The sequence below is a fragment of the Diplotaxodon limnothrissa genome, linkage group LG3 (assembly GCF_057381915.1).
Source record: "Diplotaxodon limnothrissa isolate DT_005_m linkage group LG3, D_limnothrissa_male_GT1.1, whole genome shotgun sequence".
In the NCBI taxonomy this organism is placed as follows: domain Eukaryota; kingdom Metazoa; phylum Chordata; class Actinopteri; order Cichliformes; family Cichlidae; genus Diplotaxodon; species Diplotaxodon limnothrissa.
In genome coordinates this window covers 24,103,892-24,115,015 of record NC_140598.1, presented here as the reverse complement: position 1 = coordinate 24,115,015, position 11,124 = coordinate 24,103,892, and the positions used below count along the sequence as shown (strand labels likewise).

The window sequence follows — 11,124 nt, the reverse complement described above, 5'->3', positions numbered from 1 at the left end:
GTATTTGTATTTGTATTCTATTTTTATCTTATTGTATATTTATTTTATTTTATTCTACTGTATATAGTATTTTATTTTATTCTATTCTGTACAGTTGTGTACTGTATTTATTCTTATTGTATTCTAATTTTTGCCTCATAACTTTTGCACTGTCCACTTCCTGCTGTGACAAAACAAATTTCCCACGTGTGGGACTAATAAAGGTTATCTTATCTTATAATTACATTTCAATGCGACAGCTACAAACAGTTTGGTGTGAAAAATGAAGAAATGGTCTCAGAACAAGTAGTTTGAGCCCTGATTTCTGATCCAAACTAATTTAACTGTTTTCAGTGGTACATGTGGAGGTTTATCACAGGAGGAGACACACCGACACAAATTTCCTTTCAATTTGGTTTTCTACTTGTTTTCTATCTTTTTAGTTAATTAACTGATTTTAATTCTCAGATTTTGCCACCTAATTCATTATTTCCAAAGATATGCACGTGGCACAGTAACAGTATCTTTAGCAGTAGCTTGGGACCTGACGGTAAATGTTTACTTTGTCTCTCTGAGATTTACTGATAGAAAACTTTGCAGAGAGAACAACACAGTATGAACAGTCTTCTCACAGGTACTGATAAAGAAACAAATATAGAGTTTCTCTTAATTTTGCTTCAGTTTGTTTTCTGTAATCTTGAGCTTCACATGTTAAGTTTACAGATGGTGAGCTTAAGTTGCCAGAATGTAATGTTCCTACAAAAATACAGGCTAAGTGTGTACCCGTGTTAGTGATTTAACTGAGGCAGCTCAACAAAGCCAGTCCTTCTTTGTATTAATTGACTTGACAAAACCAACAAACCCAGGTGAGAGATAAAGGGTATCACAACAGTGGTTATCTGTTTTCTCTTATTTTGATCTAATACAGGGGACATTAAAGTCACTTTAGCAAAATGTATTTTAATAGTTGAAGGTTATTGGCAATAGCTGTTACGGCCCTGGCCGTCTAGAGTTTGTTTCTGTGCTATGTCTTTAAGTATCTACAGGTCCTTCCTGATAGGAGAGCTGGCGGTGGGTTATTGGTCCCCTCATCATGTGGCTGTTTTTAAAACATCCCTCACCAGCAGTTGTTGGCGGCAGCAGGTGACAGCAGCAGCAGACCCATCCTTGGCCTCCAAACTTTGTGACATTCGTGTGTGTGATCCTTAAGACCTACAGAGCTTTGGACATAGTATGTAGACACATTTTCACTTGTAAAGAGTAAACTGTAAATAAGCACTGAAGCAGAAGAGGAGAGCTGCCTTAATATTCTCCTGTTTATTTCAGTTAGGGAGTTAGGTGTAGCATGTGTCCTTTGTTTGGTTTATGTTTCACATAGGGTTTAGATAGCACCTCCTTTCCTGACTTAGCTTGTTTTTTTTTTGTTGTTGCTTTTTTTTTGGGGGGGGGGGGGGGCTTGTTATTTCGGGCTTTGTTCATCCCAGAGTAAAGTTTTTCAGTGTAGATACAAATGAACCACCGCTCACTTCAAAGATTGGCTTCTGACTATGGTTTTTGGAACCAGGGTGGGGTCACTTCCTTTCCAACCCTTATGTTATGTTTCTGTACCCCTAGACTGGGGCGTAACAATAACCTACAAATATGACTGATTGGTTCTCTTATTTGAGCCCTGCGAGCTGAAAGTCACCATATTTTCATCAATCAACAAAATGCAGTGAATGAACAAAAGATAAATCAATAAGTGGTGTAAACACCTTTTGCCTCAATTCAACAGCATCAATTCTTCTAGGTGCACTTGCACACAGTTTTTGAAGGTAGGTTGTTCCTACCAGCTTCCTCACATCCTTCTCTCTCTTCATGTAAACCCAGACACACTCGATGATGTTCAGGGTTCTGTGGTGGGCTGTACTATCACTTCCAGTACTTCTTGTTCTTCTCTACACTGAAGATAGTTCTTAATGACTTTGACTGTATGCTTGGGGTCATTCTCCTGCTGCAGGATAATTCAAATTCACTGAATCATCATTTGAATAGAGACAAATACATTCTTACTGCTCAGTTGCAGCTGTGGGTGACATGGGAAATTGTTACCTGCAGAAAAAATTGTTGCTGCAAGAAGAACAGAGTGTAATCAGTGTTTATTAGTGGTGTCCTTTGGTGTACTGCAGTGTTTAGGATGACGTTTTACTTCAGTGCAGTTCAGTGATGGATGGAGGGAATTTTATTGTAGTCACAGAGATCCATAACAGGGAGCAGGAAAAGAGTTCCACTGGATCACAATAATAAAGTCTAAGAGAACAAGATGTATTTAATTTTATCCAATCCAAACCATCTTTATTTATAAAGCACTTTAAAATACCCAGCACAGGACCAAAGTGCTATACAGTAAATCAGAATCAGAAAGGGTTTTATTGCCAAATGTTGAGCAGGTTTACAACATTAGGAAATTGCTGCGGTGCTTAGTGCAAACATACTGTCATAAATAACGCTTAAATAGACATGAGAAAAAAAACAAGAATAAGAATTAAAAGTGCTAAGTAGATAGATATATACATGAGTGCAGGTGGTGATCAGTGCCAAACATGGAATGATGCAGTGAACACAGCGTAGGGTCATGTGTTAGTGGCGGGGACAGTCATACGGTTATTGTTCATGTGTCCAACAGCAGAGGGGAAGAAACTGTTCTTATGGCGAGAGGTTCTGGTGCGAATGGACCGGAGCCTCCTGCCTGAGGGGAGCAGGTCAAACAGACTGTGTCCAGGGTGAGAAGGGTCAGCTGAGATCCGAGCTGCACGCCCCAGTGTCCTGGAGGTGTACAGGTCCTGCAGAGATGGGAGTCTGCAGCCAATCACCTTCTCAGCAGAGCGCACAACACGCTGCAGTCTCTGTTTGTCCCTGATAGTGGCTCCAGCGTACCACACGGTGATGGAGGAGGTGAGGATGGACTCGATGATTGCAGTGTAGAACTGCATCATCGTCCGTGTTGGCAGGTTGAATTTCTTCAGCTGCCTCAGGAAGTACATCCTCTGCTGGGCTTTCTTAATGACGGAGGTGATGGTGGGCTCCCACTTCAGGTCCTGGGTGATGGTGGTACCTAGGAAGCGGAATGAGTCCACAGAGGTGATGAGGGTGTCAGTCAGGATGATGGGGGGGAGTGGGGCTGTGTGCTCCACTGTCTTCTGGGCATTCAGCACCAGGTTGTTGTGGCTGCACCAGGACACCAGACGTTCAACCTCCCTCCTGTAGGCAGACTCATCCCCGTCCGAGATGAGTCCAATAACGGTGGTGTCATCTGCAAACTTGATTAGCTTGACAGACTGGTGGGTGGAGGTGCAGCAGTTGGTGTATAGGGAGAAGAGCAGAGGAGAAAGAACACAGCCCTGAGGGGAGCTGGTGCTGATGGTCCGGGAGTCCGAGACATTCTTTCCCAGCCTCACATGCTGCTTCCTGTCCGTCAGGAAGTCAGTGATCCACCGGCAGATGGGATCAGGCACATTCATCTGGGAAAGCTTGCCTTGGAGATGGTCTGGAAGGATGGTGTTGAAGGCAGAGCTGAAGTCCACAAACAGGATCCTGGCGTAGGTTCCTGGGGAGTCCAGATGCTCCAGGATGAAGTGTAGGGCCATGTTGATGGCGTCATCTACAGACCTGTTGGCTCTGTATGCAAACTGCAGGGGGTCCAGGAGGGGGGCCGTGAGGGTCTTGAGATAGGAGAGAACCGGGCGCTCTAATGACTTCATGACCACAGATGTCAGAGCCACGGGTCTGTAGTCATTTAGTCCAGTGATCCTAGGTTTCTTGGGCACAGGGATTATGGTAGAGGACTGAAGCAGGCAGGCACATGACATGTCTGCAGTGAGGAGTTGAAAATGCCAGAAAACACTGGGGCCAGCTCGTTTGCACAGTGTCTGAGGGTGGCAGGAGACACACCGTCTGGGCCGGGAGCTTTTCGAGCATTCAGACTCTTAAACTGCTTCCTCACATCTGCTTCATGAATATGAAGAGTTTGGTGGGAGGAGGTGGTGTGAAATCCTCCTTTGTGTGGGGTGAGGAGGGGGGTGTTGCAGGTGAAGTGTTTGATGGTGGTGATGGGGGAGAGGTGGGGGAATGTCTCCAAAGTGTCTCTATTGTTGGGGCCGTTGGAGGCGTGAAAGCTGCCTGATGGCTCGTCAAAACGGCAGTAAAAGTTGTTAAGGGTGTTGGCAAATAGGTTAAGAACGATAGAATAAAACAAAACAGTAAAAAAATAAAACACATAATACATCAAAATTAAAACAGCATAGAATAAATAAAAAAAAACACAGAAGAGGTCGGTCTTATCTCAAAAGGCATGTTGTTCCACAGTTTTGGAGCTGCTACAGAAAAAGCGTTTACGCTCAGTCCTGGGTACATTCAGGAACAGCTGATCAGCTGACTTGAGAAAGGCGGGTATATACGGCTGTAGCAGCTCAGAGAAATAAGATTGGACTAGGCCATGGAGGGCTTTAAAAGCAAATAAAATAATTTAAAAGGAATCCTAAAAAGAAATGGGCAGCAGGTGAAGTGAAGCTAAAATAGGGGAAATGTGCTCAAACTTTCAAGCTGCAGGATATTGGACGCTCTGTAGATGTTTGAAGCACTGACCCCTATATAAAGTGCATTACAGTAATCCAACCGAGTGCTAACAAAGGCATTGATTACTGTGTCAACGTGCCTTTGTGAAAGAATTGGCTTTATTTTAGCTCGCTGCCTGAGCTGAAAGAAGCTTTTACCACTGCTTTGATCTAATTGTCAAGTTTCAGATCACAGTCCACTTTGACCAGCAGGTTTGTGACAGTTGGCTTAACATACTGGGCCAAGGTATAGGGCTTTGGAGCGTGATGTCACGGGTGTGGGCGTGGAAAGGATTTTGGCCCGATCCGCCATTTTGGGGGTCTAGCGCAAGTGAAAAGGGAGCGAAGGCACACACAACAGCCATGGTTCGTAAATATGATAAGGAGATTCTGCAGGTCATTGATCAAAGTATAAAACTAAAATAAAATGTATTAGTGACACAGGATACAAACATGGAAGCAAGATGTGTAATTAGGATTATTTATAATAAATATGTATAAATTAGTGCAATTTCTTTAATCATAAAGAATAACTAAATCCTTCAGGACAATGTCACATCAATGCACTGAACTCACTATACTATAAAGACACATCTCCTGGATGCACTGGTACGCATCTTCAGTGATATATCCTAGGGTCATCAGGTGTTTTGGGTCTCACAACATCATACACCCTCGCCCAGGCGACCCAGCCGGGGGTGATCAGGCCCCGACTTGCGTACCAGTAGCTACCCACGGATCAGCCCTCTTAATCCACAGCCACCTTGTGGCTTTCTCTGCCGCTTCACTCACAGCCTGGATGGCCCTCTTCTTGGCTGCCCCAGCCACGCCCAGCCGGCCTAGGACTTTGCAGAGTGATTGTCCTGCAAAGCCCCTACAACCCACTTCTATGGGCTCATAGAAAGTCTTCCAGCCCCTTCCCCTGCACTCTTGCACTAGTTCCTGGTACTTTCCTCGTTTCCTTTCATTAGCCTCCTCAATCCGCTCTTCCCAGGGCACTGTGAGTTCCAGCATGATCAGCTGTTTTGAGGCCTCAGAAATAATTATCAAGTCTGACCGGAGTGATGTTTTTGCAATGTTCTGAGGGAACTTTAGTTGTTAGTTGTTTACCCAGGTCAGCCTGTAGCTGCCAATCAGAGGCTGTGTTGAGAAGGCCAGTTGTCAAATGTGGGCGCACCTGGGGTTTCTCTCCAGCCTTAATAAAAGAGATTGCCTTCCTCGGAGCATGATGATGCTTGCTGGTGCTGATTGCTGAGGCAATCTTTTCAGCAACTACTCTGAGCACCTGGTCGTGCCGCCAACGATACCGACCATCGGCCAGGGCCCTTGGGCAGCTGCTAAGGAGGTGTTCTAGGGTCCCTCTTCCAGAGCACAGGGGACAGGCAGGTGTCTCGGTCTTTCCCCACAGATGGAGGTTTGCTGGGCTTGGCAGAGTGTCGTATACTGCCTGCACTAGGAATCGGATCCGGTGGAAGTCTGCCTGCATGATGTTTGCCCAGGTGACCTTGCGCTGCAAGGTGCTCTCCCACCTTGTCCATGCTCCCTGCCGCTTAAGGCCTACAGCTCTGCTTACTCGCTCCTCCTCCACACCTGCTCGGACCTCTTCCTGGAGTAGCTGGTGTCTCTCCTTTCCCTGTGCCCTGCTGACCTGGGCCTTTGGGACGTACCCCAAGCCTGCTCCCCCTGTTGCTAAGATCCCCATTAGTGTTTTCTGCCTTAGGCGTGACTCCGCCACCTCAACTGCCTTCTCAGCCTTCCACTTTCTTCCTGTCCTTACCTCAATGCCTGCTGATGCCACCTTGCAGTCGTTAGAATCTCTGTACTGTAGGGCTTCTCGTGTGCGAGCCACCTTGAACTCTTCTGTGAGACCACTGAAGGGTAACTGCACGCTGTTGCTTGTCCCATACAAGGCAGCGCTGGTGAGACTGCGGGGAAGTCCCAGCCACTTACGAAGAAAGCCACTGATCTTTCTTTCAAGGGATTCCACAGTAGTTATTGGAACTGTATAGACAAGCAAGGGCCACAGGATTCGGGGCAGGATGGAATGCTGGTAGATCCAGGCTTTAAATCTTCCAGGCAAGCCGGACTTATCCACCTTAATAAGCCACGCTCCCAGCTCCTCATTTGCCTTCTGGATAGCAGTAGAGTCTTTCAGGCTGGAGTCAAAGAGTTTCCCCAAGCTCTTAACTGGTTGTTCCGTTATGGATGGAATAATGGTTCCTGAAATTGAGAACCGGAACTTGTCCGTCACCTTGCCCTTCTTCAGTACCATCGATCTTGACTTGGAAGGTTTAAAACTCATCCTTGCCCATGAGATGAGTCTCTCAAGACCTTGCAAGATCCACCTACACCCGGGAACTGATGATGTTGTAATGGTGAGGTCATCCATATAGGCTCTGATAGGGGGCTGACGAACACCTGACCTTGACCATAAAGAATAACTAAATCCTTCAGGACAATGTCACATCAATGCACTGAACTCACCATGTTATCCACCTAACAGCCTCCACATGTTCTCACTGTAATTTCCCCTCATGAATGAATTTATGCTGCACTAATCTGAATGTTTGCAGGGATATATATATATATATATATATATATATATATATATATTGAATATTACTTAAACTCTCTTAAATTAACTTCCAATAAAAGAGGTTTATCATTGATTGAAATTCATTCAGAAATGTTTAACGAATGAGCTGTCACAACTTTCAAGTACAAAGTTGTTATGAAGTCTGTCACATCCCCCCACCTTTTTTTCTTTTTTCTTTTTTTATCCTTTATTTATTTATCCTTCTTATTTCATTGTACTGTATATTGTTACTCTTATTTGCCTTGTATGTCTACTGTACAAACTGAACTGGAATGTCTGACTCTTCGCTTTATGATTTCCATAACGTTTCGAAAAAAACCAAAAACCTCTTCGGCCGCTCCCTTCTGCCGTATTTTGCGGCAAAATTCTCCACACCCACCGCCGCGCTATGAATTGTGGGATATATGGGACCACGAAACGTACAACAGACCACGCATGATATTTGGGGAAATCAACGGTGCATTTGTAGTATGCATTTGAAGTACACTTCGAATTGGGACAGCCGTGGTCGCATGGCGGTGACGTAACCGCACTTAAAATGCGTACTTCAAGCGTGCAGCCCCTGAATTGGGACACAGCCCCTGAATTGGGACACAGCCTGTTGAAATAAGAAGAGAAAATGCTCTCAATTATGGAGACAGTCAAATAGTCTATTTATGTTTGATGTGTGCTTTGCATTTGTGTGGCTGTTAATAAAGTTAGCGTGCTCTAGGGGGCGTATGCGTTCATCAAAATGGCCGATGGCTGATGTGTATTTTTTCCTCCCTAGAATATCGTCGGCGAAGTTTGCCATGTGCGTTAGATTTCACTGCGCATTTTCATACCTCTGCCAACAGGTTATGGGCCCAGGAAGCTAAGAAGTTTTCCTAAAGCGTCCATCTGTTTTTTGCCACCGAGAGAAACGCCGCGACGTACTGTGCACTCGGTGAGGATTAGCATACCATGCTAGCGCCATGAGCCGACGAGCCGCTAAGTCAAATAGCCGTTGGGCTCGGCTAGTTTTTGATGGAGACGAAAAGAATTACGAACTATGGGAGACGAAATTTTTGGGCCACCTTCGTTTGCAGGGTTTAAGAGACATTATTTTGAGGCAGCCTACCGACGTGGAGGGAGAAGAAGACGGAGCAAAGAATGCAGAGGCATACGCGGAGCTGATCCAGTTTCTGGATGACAAAAGTTTGTCTCTTGTTATGCGAGAAGCAGCGGACGATGGACGGAAGGCGCTGGGGATTCTAAGAAACTATTATGCAGGTAAAGGAAAACCTCGTATAATTAGCCTGTATACAGAACTCACTTCGCTCCAAAAGCCCAGCAGTGAGAGTGTGACTGAGTATGTGATACGAGCAGAGACAATAATCACAGCCCTGAGGAATGCTGGTGAAACATTGAGTGATGGGCTATTGGTAGCAATGGTTTTGAAGGGACTGCCAGAATCGTTCAAACCGTTTGCTATCCATGTCACACAAAGTGAAGTTGAAGTGACTTTTGCTGAATTTAAAACTAAACTGCGAAGCTTTGAAGACACAGAGAAAATGCGCGCCGCAGCGTCAGATGACAACATCATGAAAGCACGTGCAAGACCGAGCGACAATTCCACGTTTGAAAAATCGAATGACCGTGGGGCCGGCAACGCAGACATAGTGTGTTTCAGATGCGGACTAAAAGGACACAAAGCCAGGACGTGTCAGCGCAAGCAGTGGTGCAGCGAGTGTAAAAGCACCACCCATTGGGACTCAACATGCAGACGGAAACGGTGGCAAGACAACGCACGGAAAGTTTCTGAGGAGTCGGGTAGCAAAGACTACGCATTCCGGGTAAGCAGCGAGGATGCAGCGTTCCAGTCAGAGCATGGCATCAACAAAAAGGGTCTGATGGTGGACACAGGGGCAACTTCGCATATTGTCACAGATATAACGAAGTTCAGGAGATTTGACGACAGTTTCCAGCCCAAGTCACACTACGTAGAGTTGGCTGACGGCACAAAGTGCACTGGAGTTGCAGAGCAAAGAGGGGAGGCAGAGTTTTGCTTGATGGACAGCAGGGGGCAGTGCCACAAATGGGGCAACTATGATCTTCAAGCAAGGAAAAGACACCCTGCGACACAAAGACGGTACAAGGTTCCCAATACATGAGTACAACAGACTGTACTACCTACAAACAGTAAACACTGAAGGTAAAGACCAGTGTAAGGGTTGCTATGACATGCAAACATGGCATGAAATTCTCGGTCACTGTAATTATGATGACATTCAGAAATTACAGGGGGTTGTTGATGGTATGGCAATCAAAGGAAAAACAGACAAATCTGTCTTGCATTGTGAAGTGTGCACACAGGGAAAGTTTGTTCAAACTAGAAACAGGGACCCTGATGCACGAGCCAAAACCGCCTTAGAGCTGGTACACACAGACCTAGCTGGTCCAGTAGACCCAGAGTCCAGAGATGGATATAGATTTGCACTATCATTCACTGATGACTATTCCAGTGCAGTGTTTGTGTATTTTCTGAAAAACAAGAGTGACACAGCAAAAGCGACACAGAAGTTTTTGGCTGATACAGCCCCGTATGGGCAAGTTAAATGTATCAGGTCTGACAATGGAACAGAGTTTATGGGAAATGAGTATCAGGCACTCCTTAGCAAAAATGGAATCAGGCATGAGACCTCAGCACCATACTCACCACACCAAAATGGTACTGCAGAACGCAATTGGCGTACTCTTTTTGATATGGCCAGGTGTATGTTAATAGAGAAGCAGTTACCTAAAGAGTTGTGGACTTACGCAGTGCAAACAGCAGCTGTAGTGAGGAATAGATGTTTTAACAGACGCACAGAATAGACACCATATTTGATGCTGACAGGAAGAAGGCCAAACCTTTCCAGCATGCAGACATTTGGGTCAGTGTGTTATGCCTACAGGCAGAACAAGAGAAAACTAGACTCAAGGTGTGAGAAAGGAATTTTTGTTGGCTATGACAAGAACAGTCCAGCTTATATGGTCTACTACCCAGACAGTGGGAAAGTACAGAAGCATAGACTGGTGAAGTTTGAGACTAAAACAAGAGTAGAGAGACAAACACAGACTGACAAGGTGCCAGATGATGAGGGTGACTTTGAGACACCAAACAGGTTCACCAAGACCAGAGAACAGACTGATGTGAGTACAGAACACACAGATACTCAGGAACAGATCCCAGTAAGCATGTCTGAGATGAGCAGCCAGTCACAGGAGAATGAACTCGACTGCGAGGCTGCAAGGTATCCTTCCAGAGTGAGAAAAAGGCCTGGGTATTTAAGTGAATATGTTACTGATAAGGAGGATTGTGATCAAGTACTTACAAACATGGATTATTGTTACAGAGCAATGTGTAACATTCCCCAAACATTCAAGGAAGCAATAACTTCATCTAACTCAGAGAAATGGGTCAGTGCAATGGATGAAGAGATGCAATAACTAAGTGAAAATGACACATTTACCTTAACCACTTTGCCTGAGGGTAAGAAGACAGTGGGGGGTAGATGGGTGTACGCAGTCAAAAACAATGTTGATGGATCTGAGAAGTAGAAGGCACGTTATGTTGCTAAAGGATATAGTCAGAGGATAGGTGTGGATTATGAAGAAACATTTTCCCCTACTGCTAACCTGACTAGTATCAGAGTGTTGATGCAAAAGGCAGCACAAGAAAACATGCTTTTACATCAGATGGATGTTAAAGCTGCCTATCTTCACGCACCAATAGATTGTGAGGTATTCATGGAACAACCTGAGGGTTATGAGGTAAAATCCGACACAAATGAAAAACTGGTGTGCAAGTTGAAAAAGTCGCTATATGGGCTAAAACAATCAGGCCGAAATTGGAACAAGTTGTTGCATGAATATCTGAGTGAGAACAACTTTGTGCAGAACCCCGCTGACCATTGTGTTTACACAAAAATGACAGAAAATAAGAAGGTGATTCTG

General features: G+C 45.0%; 1 protein-coding gene across 1 annotated transcript; it reads right to left on the bottom strand.

Moving 5' to 3' along the window:
* Positions 1-5,259: 5,259 nt before the first annotated feature.
* On the bottom strand, positions 5,260-8,122 carry LOC146635052 (uncharacterized). Its single transcript, XM_085350018.1, is given in 3 exon segments — positions 5,260-5,675; positions 5,677-6,994; positions 8,109-8,122. Coding segments are annotated over 3 exon segments (1,734 nt in total). The 3' UTR covers positions 5,260-5,273.
* Between the last annotated feature and the right edge of the window lie 3,002 nt (positions 8,123-11,124).